General features: G+C 43.7%; 1 protein-coding gene across 1 annotated transcript; it reads left to right on the plus strand.

Annotated features, from left to right (window-relative positions):
* The first annotated feature begins 7,988 nt into the window (after positions 1-7,988).
* Positions 7,989-18,963, plus strand: LOC116985928 (NADPH oxidase organizer 1-like). Its single transcript, XM_033041051.1, has 8 exons — positions 7,989-8,154; positions 9,275-9,355; positions 10,291-10,366; positions 11,895-12,075; positions 12,483-12,685; positions 13,967-14,077; positions 15,926-16,055; positions 18,110-18,963. Exons 1-8 carry the CDS (start codon positions 8,092-8,094, stop codon positions 18,759-18,761), a joined length of 1,497 nt encoding a protein of 498 aa, XP_032896942.1. The 5' UTR covers positions 7,989-8,091; the 3' UTR covers positions 18,762-18,963.
* The last annotated feature ends 224 nt before the right edge of the window (positions 18,964-19,187 follow it).

A 19,187-nucleotide genomic window follows, 5' to 3' on the forward strand; every position in this document is an offset into this window, starting at 1 on the left:
TCATGCCACCATTTGCAGTAAGTGGTGTCTTTCAACTTCAAGCCACACCCAAGCCACCACTTGCAGTAAGTAGTGTCTTTCAACGTCATGCCACCATTTGCAGTAAGTAGTGCCTTTCAACTTAATGCCAAAGCAGCCAAGCTACAATTTGCAGTAAGTAGTGCCTTTCAACTTCAAGCCAAAGCAACCAAGCCACCATTTGCAGTAATAGTGCCTTTCAACTTCAAGCCAAAGCTCCCAAGCCACCATTTGCAGTAAGTAGTGCCTTTCAACTTCATGCCACCATTTGCAGTAAGTAGTGCCTTTCAATTTCAAAACACACCCAAGCCAAGCCAACCAGTGGAGGGGGGGCACTTTCTGGAGTGCTAGTATGAACCATTTTAGAACCAATAGACATTTTTTTTTTGCAAGCTTTAGAACCAATAGAGACACTTTTTGCAAGCTTTAGAACCAATAGAGACATTTTTTGCAAGTTTTAGAACCAATAGACACTTTTTTTGCAAGCTTTAGAACCAATAGACATTTTTTGCAAGCTTTAGAACCAATAGAGACACTTTTTGCAAGCTAGAACCAATAGACATTTTTGAAAGCTTTAGAACCAATAGACATTTTTTTGCAAGCATTTTAGAACCACTAAGGGCACTTACATTTGAGTAGACATGTGTTCAGTGTTATTCACAGCTCAGAGAAACGTGACCCTCTGCCTTCCTCCAGCTTGCAGACACTGATTGAGGCACACCACTTCCTGGTTTTATAGTTCCTCCCCCCTGTCGCCAGCGGGGGCAGCAGAGAGAATGGGGAATGTTGTAAAAACATTAATATCTCTGTCATATTTCATCAACGGGAAAAGTCCTCGGCACACATGCGGCAGAGGGGGGCTATGAGCGAGATGGCCAAAAATGACGGCCGTAGGTGGCGGCGTTCTCTCGGAAATCGCAGCACAGATCGCCAAAAGCGGTCAAGAACAGAGTTTTAGTAATATAATAAAGATAGATATAATAAAGACACACTGATCTGTTTTGTAGTCAATGCCTACTATGTTCTGTTGTGCTGAAGCAAAGCAAGAATTTCATTATCCTATATGGGACACATGACAATAAACTCTCTTGAATCTTGAATCCTATTGGAACAGGGAACATAGAACAGTACAGTGCAGAAGAAAGAACAGCAGATGCTGGTTTAAATCAAAGGTCGACACAAAATGCTGGAGTAAGTCAGCAGGTGAGGCAGCATCTCTGGAGAGAAGGAATGGGCGACGTTTCGGGTCGAGACCCTTCCTCAGTCTGAAGCAGGGTCTCGACCCAAAACGTCGCCCATTCCTTCTCTCCATAGAACAGCACAGCACAGGAACAGGTCCATCGGCCTATGATGGCTGCAGCAAAAATGATGCCAAGAGGAACTCTTATCTGCCTGCACCTAATCCATATCCCTCTCTTTTTCCTGCATATCCTTGTGCGCTATCCAAAATTCTTTTGGATGTGATCATAGATTATCTAAGGGCCTTCAAGGCCAAGTTAAGATTCTGTATTTTTAACGTTCGAAACTTGTAGAATGGAAACTTGGTGCAGGAAACATGGTGACTCTTGCGCACTGCCTCGGCTCCTGTGTGATCTATGCTTACTCCCTTGTACTTAAGTATAATTTTATTTGCGTACAGTAAGATTTTCTATTGAAGTGTATGGAAAGAAGGAATATTGTTGTACCTAGGAGTATGTGACAGTACCTTAGACTCTAGACTTTAGACATACAGGGTGGCCCTATGCCCCAACCAGGTCCACGTCAACCATCGATCACTAGCACTGTACTAAACACTAGGGACAATACACAGAAGAAAATTAACCTACAAACCTGTACGTCTTTAGAGTGTGGGAGGAAACCAGAGCACCAGGAGAAAACCCACGCGGTCACAGGGAGAACGTACAAACTCCCTATAGACGGCAATTGCGGTCAGAATCGGGCCCGGGTCTCTGGCTCTGTAAGGCTACCAGACTCTACCACTGCGCCCCCGTGCCGTACATTATGTAATGTAGTCACGAGGACATTCATATGTTTACATAGGGCGTTTTTGGGGCAGTTTCTTTGCTCCAAGGATATCGGACGAGAGAGTTTCTGTATCTAAGTGCCGCTTGTCCCATCTAAGGTTTCTTAATATTGACAGTCAAAGTAAAGAGCATTCCATTGCGACAACATACTCGAGAAACCGAAAAACAGGTTAAAGGTTTTTTTTAAAACTAAGAAAACAAATTGTCCCTGCAAAGCTGTAGTCAAGGAGCGGTGTGTAAAACTGCCAGCAGTCTTTCATCGGGGTTGCAATATGATGAAGCAGTAATCAAGTTGTCAAGATCTGAGGACTTGTTCTTACTAACTGTACCTAAAGTCCGCACTGAACTGGGGAAAAGGGCATTTAGTTATGCTGCTTCCTTCGCATGGAACCAGCTGCAGAATGAACTGAAACTTAAGGAGCTGGTTTCTATAAACAGATTTAAATCCCTTCTTAATGATGTTGAAGCGGGCTCTTCTGTCTGTACATGCTTTGTTTGATGATGTTCTGACTGTGACTCTATTTATATGTTCTCTGTTGTTTTTAAATTATTGTCTGTAACTGTGGAACTGTGCTGCTGCCTGTCTTGGCCAGGACTCTCTTGTAAAAGAGATTTTTAATCTCAATGAGACTTCTCCTGGTTAAATAAAGGTTAAATAAAAATAAAAAAATTAAAAGATCTCATTTTCAGATTTTTTTGTAAAAAATATTGACAACAGCAAATAAATGTTTATCAAACCTTGCCAGAAGAATGCAGAACCGTATACAAAGCATTAGGTTGTTCATTTCAGTTCTCTGTATACGTTAAGGGTGGCAATAATGAACCTAGACCTTACATAAGCTAGGGTACTGCTCTGATTTTCAAACTTAGTTCATTGAAGTGTATTATTATTCTCACGTATACTGAGGTACAGTGAAAACCTTGCTGTTACCTTGTTGTTACCTGCTTGCCAGTCAGCGAATAGACTATTATACATGATTACAATCAAGCCGTCCACAGTGTACAGATACAGAATAAAGGGTCTAACGTTTAGTGCAAGATAGGGTCCAGTAAAGTTCCATTAAAGATGATTGCTGCTGTTGGAATAAGGATTTAAAAGAGTGGAGCAATTGTAATGAATGATTGCAGATCATTACAGATGTGGCAATATTTTTTCTGCATCTGTCACACTAGGGTTGCCAACTGTCCCGTATTAGCCGTGCCTGTGCACCTCACCTTTTTTTATTTGGACGTGAGAAAGTTGGCAACCCTATGTAACACTGCTGAACAAGCATTTTGTAGCAATGCTGAAAAACATCATTCTGCACTCTGGTATTTGTCTCTTTGTGCTGTTGTCTTTGCGCTGGCTGGTTAGCACGCAACACAAAGCTTTACACTTTGCCCCGATACACGTGATAATAAACCGGTGGGGGGGGGGAGAGTGTTGGGTGTGAAGAAGGGGATTATCTGCATTGTACTCCCGCACACTACAGTCCTCGGGAAATGCATCTCTACCGGGAATGGACATGCCACCCACAACAAGAACTTCAGATGCTGAAACCTCACATCTGGTACATCATTGTACCGGTACCAAAAAATGCCTCCCCAGCCTGTCTGAATGACAACCGGGGCGGTTACTCAAGTCCTGTGCTACGCAGCTAGCTCCGGTGCTCACTACATTATTCAACCTCTCCCTGGACAAGTCCATGGTCCCTGCCTGCTTCAAAAAATCCATCATTGTACCGGTACCAAAAAATGCCTCCCCAGCCTGTCTGAATGACTACCGTCCGGTGGCCCTTACCTCGGTAGTCATGAAATGCTTTGAGAGGCTGGCGAAGAAACACATCTGCGCCTTCCTCCCTCGCAACATGGACCCGTTGCAGTTCGCATACCGTCCGAACAGATCCACGGACGATGCGGTCTCCCAGGTCTTGCACACCGCTCTCTCCCATCTGGACAGCCAGAAGGGGGGCTACGTGAGGATGCTGTTCATAGACTTCAGTTCAGCCTTCAACACGATAGTCCCCACCAGACTGGCCGGGAAGCTAATGGAATTGGGGCTCAACACCTCCCTGTGTGCCTGGGTCCTGGACTTTCTCACCGCCAGGCCCCAGGTAGTCAAGATGGGAGGGAATACATCGAAGTCCCTCACCCTGAGCACAGGATCGCCCCAGGGTTATGTCTTCAGCCCCCTATTGTACTCCCTGTACACACATGATGTGTGGCTAGGTTCAGCTCCAACTCAATAATTAAGTTTGCTGATGACACTGTGGTGGTGGGCCTGATCTCAGACAACGATGAGATGGCCTACCGGGAGGAGGTGGCTGGTCTAGCACTCTGGTGCCAGGATAACAGCCTCCTCTTGAACATCAAAAAACGAAGGAGCTGATCATGGACTTTAGGAGGGCACATCATCCGAGGACGTACACTCCATTGAGGATAAATGGGGATCCTGTGGATAGGGTGAGCTGTTTTAAATATCTGGGAGTCCACATCTCTGAGGATGTGACATGGGCATCACACGCCTCAGCACTCGTGAGTAAGGCAAGGCAGCGCCTTTACCACCTCAGGCAATTGAGGAAATTCAGAGTGTCTCCGAGGATCCTCCAGTGCTTCTACGCAGCGGCTGTGGAAAGCATCTTGTCCGAAAATATTACCACCTGGTTTGGGAATTGCTCTGCCCAGGACAAGAAGGCTCTGCAGAGAGTAGTGCGTTCAGCCGAACGCACTATGGGAACTTCACTCGCCCCCCCCCTGCAGGAACTATACATCAGGAGGTGCAACTCCAGAGTCAATAAAATCATGGGAGATCCCTTCCACCCCTGCAACGGACTGTTCCAGCTGCTACGGTCAGGCAAACGCCTCCGTTGCCATGCTGTGAGAACGGAGAGGTTGAGAAGGAGTTTCTTCCCAGAAGCCATTAGGACTGTAAATCTCACCAGGGACTAAATTTACTGAACGTTTTTCCTTCCAATATTTAATATGTAAAATAATATGTGTGTGTTTATGATTGTGTTTATAGTTTGTTTGGTTGTTTGTTTGTTTGTCTTTTTGCACAAAGTCCACGAGCATTGCCACTTTTCATTTCACTGCACATCTCGTATGTGTATGTGACGAATAAACTTGACTTGACTTGACTTATTCTCTTTGGCTTTCTGCTTAATATTTTCCATCCCGACCTTAAAATCTGGTCCCCAACAGACAGTGCACATAATCACTCAACAAGTTCATCTTAATTTCACGAGTCTGGCTTGTTTCGTAATAACACATCAATAATGGCGAAATAAGGCATCTGATGATTATCTCCAGAATCTTCGAGTCTGAAGTAGGGTCTCGATCCAAAACGTCACCTATCCGTGTGCTCCAGGGTTGCTGCCTAACCCGCTGAGTCACTCCAGCACTTTGTGTCTTTTTCTGCATTAACCAGCATCTGCCGTTTCTAAATTATAATTACGTTTATCATTTTGTTAATATCGAGTAACAAAAAGATTCCGTCGTTTAGCTTAAAGATACAGCATGGGAACAAATCCACCGGCCCACCCTATCCACTCAGATCGTCGATCATCCGTTTACACCAGTTCTATGTTATCCCGTTTAGTCATCCACTCCCGACACACGAGGGGCAAATTTACCAGAAACCCACGGGATGTGGGAGGAAACCGGAGCACTCGTCGAGGGTTGAACGTGTAAACTCCACACAGACAGCACCCGAGGTCAGGATTGAACATGGGGTCTCTGGTTCTCCGAGGCAGCTGCGCCACTGTGTTCGATTTTTTTTTTAATAGTTTGCACTCATTTTAGGGTAGACATTCAGAAACATTTCCCCAGGGTGGAAATGTCAAAGACCAGAGGGCATAGCTTTAAGGTGAGGGGGAGAAAGCTTAAAGACGTTTGTGTTTCTTGTGTTCAGTTCTGGGCACAATGTTATAGGAAAGATATTGTCAAGCTTGAATGGGTTCAGAGAAGATTTACGAGGATGTTGCCAGGGCTAGAGGGTGTGAGCTGTAGGGAGAGGTTGAGTAGGCTGGGTGTCTATCCCTTGGAGCGCAGGAGGATGAGGGATGATCTTATAGAGGCGTATAAGACCATGAGTGGAATAGATCAGGTAGATGCACAAAATCTCTTGCCCAGAGTAGGGGAATTGAGGACCCGAGGACATAGGTTCAAGGTGAAGGGGAAAAGATCTAAAAGTATTCTGCGGGGTAACTTTTTCACACAAAGGGTGGTGGATGTATGGAACAAGCTGCCAGAGGAGTTAGTTGAGGCTGGGACTATCCCAACCTTTAGGAAACAGTTAGACAGGTACATGGATAGGACAAGTTTTGCCTGATATGGACCAAGCACAGGCAAGTGGGACTAGTGTAGCTGGGACATGTTGGTCGGTGTGGGCGAGTTGGGCCGAAGGGCCTGTTTCTACACTGTATCACTCTATGACTCTATGAGATTTGCGGGGCACGTTTTTTTACACAGTGTGGTGGGTGCCTGGAATGTGTTGCCGGGGATGGTGGGGGAGGCAATAACCACAGTGGTATTTAAGAGAGTTTTAGATAGGTACATGGATATGCAGGGACTGAAGGGGTATGGATTGTGCGCAGGTAGATGAGATGAGATGAAATTGACATCATATGCCTAAACTGACATTGTGGGCTTGTACTATTCTATGTGTCGAAAGGAACTGCAGATGCTGGTTTACACCGAAGATAGACACAAAATGCTGGAGTAGCTCAGCGGGACAGGCAGCATCTCTGGATAGAAGGAATGGGTGACGTTTCGGGTCGAAACCCTTCTTCAGACTATTTTATGTTCAATGTCCTGAATCCTATGTTTTAATTACCTCTAAGTATATAAAACCATGAGGGGAATAGATCGGGTAGGTGCACAGAGTCTCTTTCCCAGAGTAGGGGAATCGAGGACCAGAGGACATACATACCTGTAGGTTTAAGGTGAAGGGGAAAGATTTAATAGGAATCTGCGGGGTACCTTTTTCACACAAAGGATGGTGGGTGTATGGAACGAGCTGCCAGAGGAGGTAGTTGAGGCTGGGACGATCCCAGCATTTAAGAAATAGATGAAGAATTATGTGTAGGAAGGAACTGCAGATGCTGGTTTAAACCGAAGATAGACGCAAAACGCTAGAGTAACTCAGCGGGACAGGCAGCATCTCTGGAGAAAAGGAATGGGTGACATTTCGGTCGAGACCCTTCTTCAGACAATTAGATAATTACATGGATAGGACAGGTTTGGAGGGATATGGACCAAACGCAGGCAGGTGGGACTAGTGTAGATGGGACATGTTGACCGGTGTGGGCTCGTTTGGGCCGAATGGCCTGTTTTCACTCTCTATGTGTAAGAAAGAACAGCAGATGCCGGTTTAAATCGAAATGCCGGAGTAACTCAGCGGGACAGGCAGCATCTCTGGAGAAAAGGAATGGCCGACGTTTCGGCTCGAGACTGAAGAGGGGTCTCCTTCCCGCTGAGTTACTCCAGGTGTGTGTGTGTGTGTGTGTGTGTGTGTGTGTGTGTGTGTGTGTGTGTGTGTGTGTGTGTGTGTGTCCGTCCACACTCTATGACTCACTGTAGAATTGTGTGTGTGTGTGTGTGTGTGTGTGTGTGTGTGTGTGTGTGTGTGTGTGTGTGTGTGTGTGTGTGTGTGTGTGTGTGTGTGTGTGTGAGAGTGTGTGTGTGTGTGTGTGTGTGTGTGTGTGTGTGTGTGTCCGTCCACACTCTATGACTCACTGTAGAATTCTAAGTGGAAATGAACAACATACCCGGAATATTATGATGCGAGCCGTTTGCCCAAGTTACATCAACGGTGGAATTCCCAGCAGGCTAACGTGGAATGTGTTTTTCACTATGTGCCCGCAGCGGCGGGAGCGGCTCTGCAAGTTCATCTCTGGCTGAACCGAGAATGTTGTGTACAGAAGCGTCACTGGCGAGCGGACGGACAGGTGGGGCGGGCAGGTCCTATAAAAACAACGCGCTCATCACTTTAGCGAGCAGAGAGAGACTCAGGCACACTGCGCTCCACTTCACAGCTCTGCGGAAAGACAGCAAAACACAGCCAGCGAAAATGAACCCGAGATATCTACTCAACGTCCGGATTATTGGATTAATGCAACACAAAAAGCAAAAGGTAAACTATTCTACTGGTAGATGCCTGACCCGCTGAGTTACACTAGGACTTTGTGTCTACTTTTTCCTGTTATATGGATAGTTATATGGATGGGAAAGGAATGGAGGGTTATGGTCTGAGCGCAGGTATATGGGACTAGGGGAGACTATGTGTTCGGCACGGACTAGAGGGGTCGAGATGGCCTGTTTCCGTGCTGTAATTGTTATATGGTTATATGGTTATAGACAAAAGTGCTGGTGAAACTCAGCGGGTGAGGCAGCATCTATAGAGCGAAGGAAATCAGTCTGAAGAAGGGTGTTGACCCGAAAAGTTGCCTATTTCCTTCGCTCCATAGATGCTGAGTTTCTCCAGCATTTTTACCTTCGATTTTCCAGCATCTGCAGTTCCATCTTACTGTTTTACTGTTATTTATAAGCATTTTTAATGTTTACAAATATTATATATTATAATATTTTGCTTAGATGTTATATATATTACATTTATAAGCAATATATATTATGTATGTGTGTGTGTATATATATAGATGTCACATAAGCAATATATTATATGTGTGTATATATATATAGATGTCACATAAGCAATATATTATATGTGTGTATTTTTTTTAACATTTATGAGCAATATATATTATAATTTATTATGTGTGTGTATATATATATATATTTACATTTATAATCAATATATATTATGTGTATAGATATATATTTACATTTATAAGCATTATATATATCAGATTCAGATTCAGTCTTTATTATCATTGTGCAGTGTACAGTACAGAGACAACGAAATGCAGTTAGCATCTCACCCAGAAGAGCGAACATAGAATAATGGAACAGTAAAATATATATATGTAGCAGTACAGGGGGGGGGGCGTGACCAAGGTGCAGAGTTAAGTATATATATATTATGGGTGTGGAATTTATATATATATGTGTGTGTGTGTATATGTGTATATAATATAATATAATATATAATATATATATATATAATTTATAAGCCATTGTATTTCCCGTACTCTATTATCTAAGTACCAAATAACATTCTGTTCTATGTTATTTCATGTTTTGATGTTGGTGTTTTTATTTAATCTGTAACATGCCTTTTTGTTTTTAACTGACAGACCTACCTTACTTCAGTTCTATGGTCGGATAAAAATGATGTTCTCGTTTACAGAACGTTTGAAGAGTTTAAGAAATTCCACGTAAGTTTCCCGAAACCAGATAACATTTAGGTGGGCGGGAAGGAACTGCAGATGCTGGTTTATAACCGAAGATAAACGCAAAACGCTGGAGTAGTCTCTCAGTCTGAAGGGGGGTCCCGGCCCGAAACGGCATCTATTCCTTCTCTCCAGAGATGCTGCCTGACCTGTTGAGTTACTCCAGCGTTTTTGTGTCTAACTTTTAATTAGTTGTGCAAAATGTATTTAACGACTGAGTAGAGATCCAGGCAATTTGCACCGTGCGACGCGCATTTACCAATTGGTGCCAACGTCAATTTGTGGAAATATCAACTTGTGTTTAAATCCAGAGATTGGCACAGAGTGCTGGAGTAACTCAGCGGGCCGGGCAGCATCTGTGGAGAAAAAAGGGTGGGTGACGTTTCGGGCCGGGACCATTTCTTCAGACTGAGTTACTCCAGCACTTTGTGCCTATCTTCTGTATATACTGTCATCTGCAGTTCCTTTCGACACACCGTTCAAATCCACGTTATTTCTGCGGAAAGGAGGAACTGCAAACGTTGGTTTTCAACGAAAAAGACACAAAGTGCTGGAGTAACTCAGCGGGTCAGGCAGCATCTCTGGAGAACGTGGATATTTGACGTTACAGGTCGAGACCCTTCTTCAGTCTGAAAGGTCCCGGCCATAAATGTCACCTATCCATGTTCTCCAGCGATGCTGCCTGACCCGCTGAGTTACACTAGGACTTTGTGTCTACTTTTTCCTGTTATTTATATTTTGCAAAAATATTTTTACGTAAAAATCCATGTAAATTGTACTGTGCAACATATATTTTCCCATTGATGTGAATATCCATGTTATTTCTATTGTGTAATATGTATCCACATTTATATGAGTGCCCGTGTTATTTAAACTGTGCAAAGTGTATTTACCGATTTTTACTTTTGTTTGAATGGCAGAAAAAAGTAGAAAAGTACTTCCCGTTGGAAGCCGGACGCATTAAGAAGTCTAATCGAGTATTACCCAAATTCGAAGGTAAGATCAAAAAAACTTGTTTATAAAAAATTAAAAAAAATCCATAAGATAATCCATTATAGAAACATATAAAATTATAGATGCAGGAAAAATGTTCCCAATGTTGGGCGAGTCCAGAACAAGGGGCCACAGTCTTAGAATAAAGGGGAGGTCATTTAAGACTGAGGTGAGAAAAAACATTTTCACCCAGAGAGTTGTGAATTTATGGAATTCCCTGCCACAGAGGGCAGTGGAGGCCAAGTCACTGGATGGATTTAAGAGAGAGTTAGAGCTCTAGGGGCTAGTGGAGTCAAGGGATATGGGGAGAAGGCAGGCACGGGTTATTGATAGGTGCACGATCAGCCATGATCACAATGAATGGCAGTGCTGGCTCGAAGGGCCGAATGGCCTCCTCCTGCACCTATTTTCTATGTTTCTATGTTTCTATGGCACAGCGGTAGAGCTGCTGCCTCACAGCGCCAGAGACCCCGGTTCCACCCTGACTTCAGGTGCTGTCTATGTGCAGTTTGCATGTTCTCACAGTGCCGTGCCCGCGTGGGTTTCCTCCGGGTGCTCTGGTCTCCTCCTGCATCTCAAAGACGTGTGGATTTGTAGGTTGTTTAAGAAGGAACTGCAGATGCTGGAAAATCGAAGGTAGACAAAATAAATCCTGGAGAAACTCAGCTGGTGAGGCAGCATCCATGGAGCGAAGGAAATAGGCAACGTTTTGGGTCGATACGTTGCCTATTTCCTTCGCTCCGTGGATGCTGCCTCATCAGTTGAGTTTCTCCAGCAATTTTGTGTCTATCTTGGATTTGTAGGTTAATTGGCCATCTGTAAATTACTCCTAATATGAAGGGAGTGCATGAGAAAGCGCGACAACTTAGAACTAGTGTGATGGATAGTCCACGTGGTTTCAGTGGGCTGAAGGGCCTGTTTCCATGCTGTATCCCTAAACTAACTAAACAATGGAATTTGCGTTGTGTGGGAAGGAACTGCAGATGCGGGTTTACACCGAAGCTGGATGCAAAAAGCTGGAGTAACTCAGCGGGTCAGACAGCATCTGTAGTTGGATCCTTGACCAGACTTTGCTGGCTTTACCTTGCACTAAACGTTATTCCCTTATCGTGTAAATGGCTCGATTGAAATCGTGTATTGTCTTTCTGTTGACTGGATAGCCCGCAACAAAAAGCTTTTCACTGTACCTCGGTACACGTGACAATAAACTAAACTAGGAAAGGAATAATAGGCGATAGACACAAAATGCTGGAGTAACTCAGCGGGGCAGGCAGCATCTCTGGAGGGAAGGAATGGGTGACGCTTCGGGTCGAAACCCTTCTTCAGACAAAAGGAAAAAGACTAGTCAATCGTAATTCTTGAGATAAAGGTCAAGTGCCTTGCGTTACTTTTGAGACAAGTCACAGTTGTGAAATGAACGTGAATGTGTTCAGTAATGACACCTGAGCCAAGTATCAGCTAAGTGCACTCACTGTCTGTTGGGGTTCAGATTTTAAGCTCGGAATGTGAAATATCTCATTTGGCCTTGCAGACGTTTCCCTGAAGGAGAGAAGACATTCTAAAGTGAGCAAGTCAATGCTGAGAATGGCAATGCTGGAGAATTATTGTTCGGAGTTGCTGCGATCCTCCGTCAAGATCGCCACAGACGAAGGCGTAATGCAATTCTTCCTGCCGACCGACAAGGACTTGACCCCGTCCACACCCAAGGACAGGTACGTACGACCCAAACGTTTGGAGTATTGCACGCTGTTACAAGTTCATTCCAAGAGTTCTCCCGAGTTTGCCCTGATTCGAACTCGGACATTTACAGTAATGGCCACTCGTCGGTACTCGGGGCTCTCGTGGACATTTTTCATCCTGTTGAAAAATCATCACGAGTCTTCCCGTGCTTACCTGCCGTTAGCGAGTCTTCCCGAGTACCTGCCGTTAGCACTAAGAGACATCCCCGAGCTCCGACGTACCCGCTACATTCATTCTCCGTGCTTACCACGAGTTTGATAAAAAAAAATTAAACTCGGGAGAGCTCTTGGAATGAACTCACACCGTGGGACAGGGCTACAAAACGGGCGTTTTGCCTGGTTCCGTGGATGGATGCCTTTCAATATTTTTCTCCATGTAGTGTCATCATCATGCCGTCTGCATTCGGGAGAAAGAAAAGTACGTGGAGACGCACAGATGGCAGCGGTCTCCAAAACATCACACAGCCGGTGGCCCTCGAATACTACAAATGCATTGCCACTTACGAAGGGAAAGACACCAAGAACAAGCCCTTCAAGGTGATGGAGAGCGAAACCGTTGATGTCATTAACAAGAACACATCAGGTACGTTTTTGAACCCAACAGATCTGCTCCCCTCCTGATTAAATATTACTGATTGTATGCTGTCTCGTCACCTTCCCCCTGGGGTCAAGGAAAGAGCGTTCACGTCGCGGCCCTGTTTCCACCAATCTTCCCACCACCACGCACAAGAAGCGACAAGACAGACACCATTGTACGCAGATGCCAACAAATGTCTTCAGCTCTGGCTGAACAACTTCTAATCTTGTGTGTGGACTCGATAAAAAATAAGTGTTTCCTTCCCCCTCAGCTAACAATGAACCATTCTACATTTCCCTATCACCATCTGCTTTGATCTGTTGTTTTCACACCTTACCCGTCCATATCTCTAGACTCCCTCTCCCCTGACTTCAGTCTGAAGAAGGGTCTCGACGCGAAATGTCACCAAAGTTTCCTTCTCTCCAGAGATGCTGCCTGTCCCGCTGAGTTACTCCAGCATTTTGTGTCTATCTTCGGGGGTAAACCAGCATCTGCAGTTCCTTCCGACACTGTCAGAACTTTCTCCCCAGGGTGGAAATGTTCAACACTAGAGGGCATAGCTGAAGGTGAGAGGAGGGAAGTTTAATGGGGATGTGCAGGGGCAAGTTAGTTTCAGAGAGTGGTGGGAGTCTGGAACACATTGCCCTGCGGTTGAGCTTGTCATGTGTACACACACACACACATACAGTGAGGTGTAATGGAAAAACTTGCTAGCAGCAACATCACGGCCACATTGACCCAGACAAATAAACACAAATTATACATGTTACACATCATTTTCTGCACATTTCTAAAAAAAAAACTGATATATATATATATACCAACAAGGCAGACATGAGATAGACACAAAATGCTGGAGTAACTCGGCGGGTCAGGCAGCATCTCTGGAGTAAATGGATAGGTGACATTTTGGGTCAGCAGTTAATGCTGTAAGTTTGATCAGAATAAACAAACAATGGAAATATTCAGCAGGTCAGGCAGCGCTTGCGGAGAGAAACGGAGTCAACGTTTTAGGTCAGTGGCCATTCATCAGAGTCTGAAGAAGGGTCTCGACCTGAAACGTTGCATATACCTTTTCTCCAGAGATGCTGCCTGACCCACTGAGTTACTCCAGCTCCTTGTGTCCATCCCACAAACTCTGTTTCTCCCTCTGCGGATACTCGATCTCCCGAGCGTTTTCAGCACCTTGCGTTTAATTCCACACCTCCAGCATTTGGTGGTTTTGGATGGGAATACATATTTGATATGGACGCTGACCAAGACTCTTTGCTCTCACTGTTTCTTTAGGCTGGTGGCTTGTGGAGAATGAAAGGAAGCAGGTCGCCTGGTTTCCAGCTCCGTATCTCAGGAAGTCTCTCACTTCTGCCCTGTCTAGAACATCTGATACCGAAATCAATGGTAAGTTGAATATGTCCAAGCTCCATCTTAAATCACAGTATCGCACACAAAGTATAATTCTCAGAGCGGCAAAATTAGGGATAAAATTAGCAGTGGTAAAGGACTGAATACACATAATGTGACGGCAAGTTCCTAAAGGGCCTGTCCCACTGTACGAGGTAATTCAAGAGTTCTCCCGAGTTTCCCCTGATTCGAACTCGGAGAATTACAGTAATAGCCGTTCGTAGGTACTCGGGACTCTCGTGGACATTTTTCACAGTGCTGAGAAAACTTCACGAGTTACCGCGTTTCCCGAGTACCTGCCGTTAGCGTTACGAGCTGCTACAAGACATCCACGAACTCCGACGTAGCCGCTACGTACATTCTACGTACTTGCGAGTTTAATTTTTTTTAACTTTGGAGAGCTGTTGAATTACCTCGTACAGTGGGACAGGCCCTTAACTTTCCACTGTCCAACTTTTAATTGCTATTACTACTCATGAATATCCGAGTGAAAGAATTTACACAGTCGCTGATAGTAAAAACAAAATCTTCCAGTCATTATTTCCAGTCCTTTATTATTGGTCCTTTATTGAAGTAGTAATACAGATAACAGATGAATATATCCAATTCTCTTCATTCTTATACAAGCTGTAACTTTTCGTTACTAACTGTGTTGTGTGGTAAGAACTGTTGCCTCTTCAATCCCCGAGGCTAATCTGATCTGACCTCTCCCTGTGGCTTCGCTCACCTCCTCAGATGTAGACACGCTAATCTACGTATCAAAATCGCTCCCCCAAGCAGACAAAAAAATACAGCTAGAAATATCTATACAAAATACTATAATATACTAACAGTTACTAACTTAAGCATGAATGGCTCCTACACATGATTAATATGCAATCTCGGCAGCATAATGTCAGGGTTTGGACACGCTAGAGGCAGGAAACATGTTCCCGATGTTGGGGGAGTCCAGAACCAGGGGCCACAGTTTAAGAATAAGGGGTAAGCCATTTAGAACGGAGACGAGGAAACACTTTTTCACACTGAGAGTTGTGAGTCTGCGAAATTTTCTGCCTCATGGAGGCCGGTTCTCTGGATACTTTCAAGAGAGAGCTAGATAGGGCTCTTAAAGATAGCGGAGTCAGGGGATATGGGGAGAAGGCAGGAACGGGGTATTGATTGGGGATGATCAGCCATGATCACATTGAATGGTGGTGCTGGGTCCAAGGGCCGAATGGCCTACTCCTGAACCTATTGTCTGTTAAACCTTGTGAACATTTCTAATTCAGACTGAATTTACCAAATAACTTTTTACATTGTTTTCCATATTTTAAAGATGTTATCTTTAAAGCACTTGGATTGTCTGAAACCTCTTTAATTTCTAATTCAGTATATACTAGACAACATTTTACATTGTTTTGCATATTTCAAAGATGTTATCATTTAAAGCACGGATAGATTGATACACACTTTAATCTCCTCTCCTCAATCATCTCTTGTTTATATTTTCCAATACTAGCCACTGTCTTTGGGCTATGAAAGTAGGAAAATTATTCAATTCCAATCTTCTGTTTAAAAGCTGTATTCAAACAACAAGAAAACGCAAGAACAAGAAACATTTTTTATGAATGCATTTTGCAAAGTTAAACCACGTTCATTTCTGTGGGACTCTCAATATCGATCACGTTCTGGCGAAGTGTCTTAAAGTTACCAGTTTTCTTTTCCTGTCACCTTTTTATAAGTGAAATTCAGGAAAGCTTGTTTTCTTGTTCTTATTTTAAAGCAGATTAAATAATTTTGTATTAGATTTCAATTCGTCATTGAGTAATATTGAATATAATTTTGGTCCATTTTTTTATCCTCTAGTTTCCTCTTTAGAGTCTCAGTATTACGCTGCCAAAGACTATCAAGCAACAGATGATGATGAACTATCACTGCAAGTTGGAATCATGGTTGAAGTCTTGAGAAAATCCATTGATGGGTGGTGGCTAGCCAGGTTAGTTCTAGTTTATCGTTAAACAATTGTTCTTGAGGAATAGTGTCTGGTAATAAATGGTGAATTACATCTAATTTACAACCCATTTGAATTTATTATTTTTTTTTTGTGAAAATGATTTATTCAATGACACAAGTGATTGTGTATCCGTCAGAAAGTATTATAACTTAGTAACTAAACTGAATAGGGTTATGATAAACGTATTTGAGTTTTTTTTAATAATGGCATCCAAATGTAGCTAAAGTCTTTGAATTTGCGTGAAAGATATATCTTCTAGATGCGCTGGGATGCATCCTCGGTGATGTGACCTGGGGTCATCGGGTGTTTCGGGTCTCACAACATCAGACACTATCTTGCTCAGGTGACCCAGCCGGGGTTGATCAAGCCCTGACTTGCGGCCCGGCAGCAACCGCCCACGGATCAGCCCTCTTAATCCAACGCCACCTAGTGGCTTTCTCTGCGGCTTCGCTTGCGGATTGAATGGCCCTCTTCTTTGCCAGCCCCGTGATGCCCAACTGATTGAGGACTTTGCATAGTGAGCGCCCTGCAAAGCCTACAGCCCACCTCTATGGGCTCATAGTATATCTTCCAGCCTCTGTCCTGGCACATCTCCACCCATTTAAATTTGTATCACCGTAGAATAGCATTTTAAGAACATAGAACAGTTAACATTCCCGCCCTTTGGCTCACAATGTCAGCGTGGAACATGATGCCGAGCCCAACTCTTATCTGCTTTCTACTAATCCATATCACTCCATTCCCTGCATGTCCGTGCCTATCCAAAAGTCTCTTAAATGCCACTATCGTATCTGCTTCAACTACGATCCCTGGCAGCACGTTCCAGGCACCCACCTGTAAAATAAAACTGGCCCCGCACATCTCCTTTAAACTTTGCCCCTCGTAGAAACATAGAAAATAGGTGCAGGAGTAGGCCATTCGGCCCTTCGAGCCAGCACCGCCATTCAATATGATCATGGCTGATCATCCAAAATCAGTACCCCGTTCCTGCGTTCTCCCCATTTCCCTTGATTCCGTTAGCCCTAAGAGCTAAATCTAACTCTCTCTTGAAAACATCCAGTGAATTGGCCTCCACTGCCTTCTGTGGCAGAGAATTCCACAGATTCACAACTCTCTGGGTGAGAAAGTTTTTCCTCATCTCAGTCCTAAATGGCCAACCCCTTATTGTTAAACCGTGACCCCTGGTTCTGTACTTTCCCCCCCCCCCCCCCCAACATCGGGAAAATTTTTCCTGCATCTAGCCTGTCCAATCCCTGAAGAATGTTATATGTTTCTTTAAGATAACCTCTCATCCTTCGAAATTCCAGTGAATATAAGCCCTGTCGATCCATTCTTTCATCATATGACAGTTACCTTGGCTGTGCCCACTGGTTGATTTTCTAATCTCGAGAAAAATGTTTGTGCCGTCTAGCTATGCCTCTCGTAATTTAAAAAATACATTTATCTTTGTCTCATTTGTAATATCTGAAAGTGCTTCATAGTCAATGCTTTAAAACTGTAGTACCTATTGATCATAGAGAGGTGTATAAATTCATGAAGGGAATTGATAGCGTGACTGCACAAGGTAGAGAAATAAAAAAAAACCAGAGGAATATGTTTAAGGTGAGGGGGTGAAAGATTTAATTGGAACCTGAGGGGCTACTTTTTCACTCGGAGTGTGGTTGGCTATATGAAATGAACTGCCAGAGGAGGTAGTTAAGGCAGGTACTATCACAAAATTTAAGACATTTGGATAGGTACATATGAAAGATTTGGAGGGATATGGACCAAATGCAGGCAAATGGGACTATGTAACATGGGGCATCTTGGTTGGCATGGACCAGTTGGGCTGAAGGGCCTGTTTCCATGCTGTATCACTCTTAGTCTATTTACAGTATCAAACTTCAATCTTAAGAGCAACTTCATGATGTCAAGTTCTAGCTAAATGGGAAGCTACATCAGAGCTTTTGGGTGCTAAGAGAAATTCTAAATGTACTTTATTTAGTATCGGTAACTAAGAGGGCTAACGTTAGTGATTTTTTTAATTGATTCGACAGCTACAACGGAGAATGCGGATACGTCCCGTCAGTCTATCTCCAACCCTACAGAAACCCACATTCAAAATTCCAGCTCCTCAACAACAGCTCCAGCCCAAACCTCGCCCGTCCAGTCAAGGATGCACATCATCGATTGAGCAACGTAGCTCTGACCAACCATAACGATTATTCATCTACCAAGCCGACCAGAAAACAATTGGAGAGGCAACGATCTAAATCTGTCAACTGTTTGTCTGACGAGAACCGGTCTCAAATGGAGTCTCCGTTTTTCCACTTGAACCAGACGGCGAGTCTGAGTGACGATGCTAGTAGTTTCACTGTAAGCTCGGCCAAGTCGAGTTCATCAGTGGACAGCTGCTCGGATGGCTTAAACACCTCCCAAGGCTCTGATGGGGTGTTTGAGAGGAATGACTTTCTGTCCCCTCCTCAAAGCGCGTCCAAAAATCTAAACTCTTCCTTCGAGAAACAGATGGAATTGAGTCCCGACCCTGAGATTTCCCCGGGTGAGAACATTTCGGAAGCAAGTCTGGTGCCCAAGATACCTCCCAGGCCACAGCGAGATGAATTATTGACGAGATGTACGACCTTGACCAAGAACATGGTTTTGAAATCTCACAATTATTTTGGCTTTAAACATTCTGAAATGTTTTAGCGTGGTTTAGTTTGCCCTGAAAAAAAGCTCATTGAGAATACCAGTGGGAAAGTAAATTGTTTTTATTCAAACAATATTTAACCTCAACAGTATGCAGAACCTGCAGTTTTTGTTTATGCATTAGAAAACAAAATGGTGGTGATATTTTTTCCACCCCATTATCTTACTGGCTTGAAAATTTGTTATAGTTGGTGTCCAATTATTATTCTAAGGATATTTCAGTCCTTGAATTGAGTTCTCAAAGAATTGCCATATTGTTTGACAAAGTTTTTCTAATGCATTGCAGTCTTTATCTTGAATAGTGGTGTTAAAAATACTAGTGTAATTTCATTGAATATTATTGGTATGTATCTCTAGAAAGTCACAATGAATTGAACAAAGAAATGAATTTCAGTATATTGATCGCAAATACTACATGCAAATAAT

This window comes from Amblyraja radiata, chromosome 22 (genome assembly GCF_010909765.2).
Source record: "Amblyraja radiata isolate CabotCenter1 chromosome 22, sAmbRad1.1.pri, whole genome shotgun sequence".
NCBI classification, from domain to species: Eukaryota; Metazoa; Chordata; class Chondrichthyes; order Rajiformes; family Rajidae; genus Amblyraja; species Amblyraja radiata.

Bases quoted from the DNA above. Each gene is read 5' to 3' on its own strand.
- LOC116985928 (XM_033041051.1), top strand. From the start codon at position 8,092: ATGAACCCGAGATATCTACTCAACGTCCGGATTATTGGATTAATGCAA. The intron at 12,076-12,482 runs GTACGTACGACC...TTCTCCATGTAG, and splicing joins CCGTCCACACCCAAGGACAG to TGTCATCATCATGCCGTCTG. The intron at 12,686-13,966 runs GTACGTTTTTGA...CTGTTTCTTTAG, and splicing joins CATTAACAAGAACACATCAG to GCTGGTGGCTTGTGGAGAAT.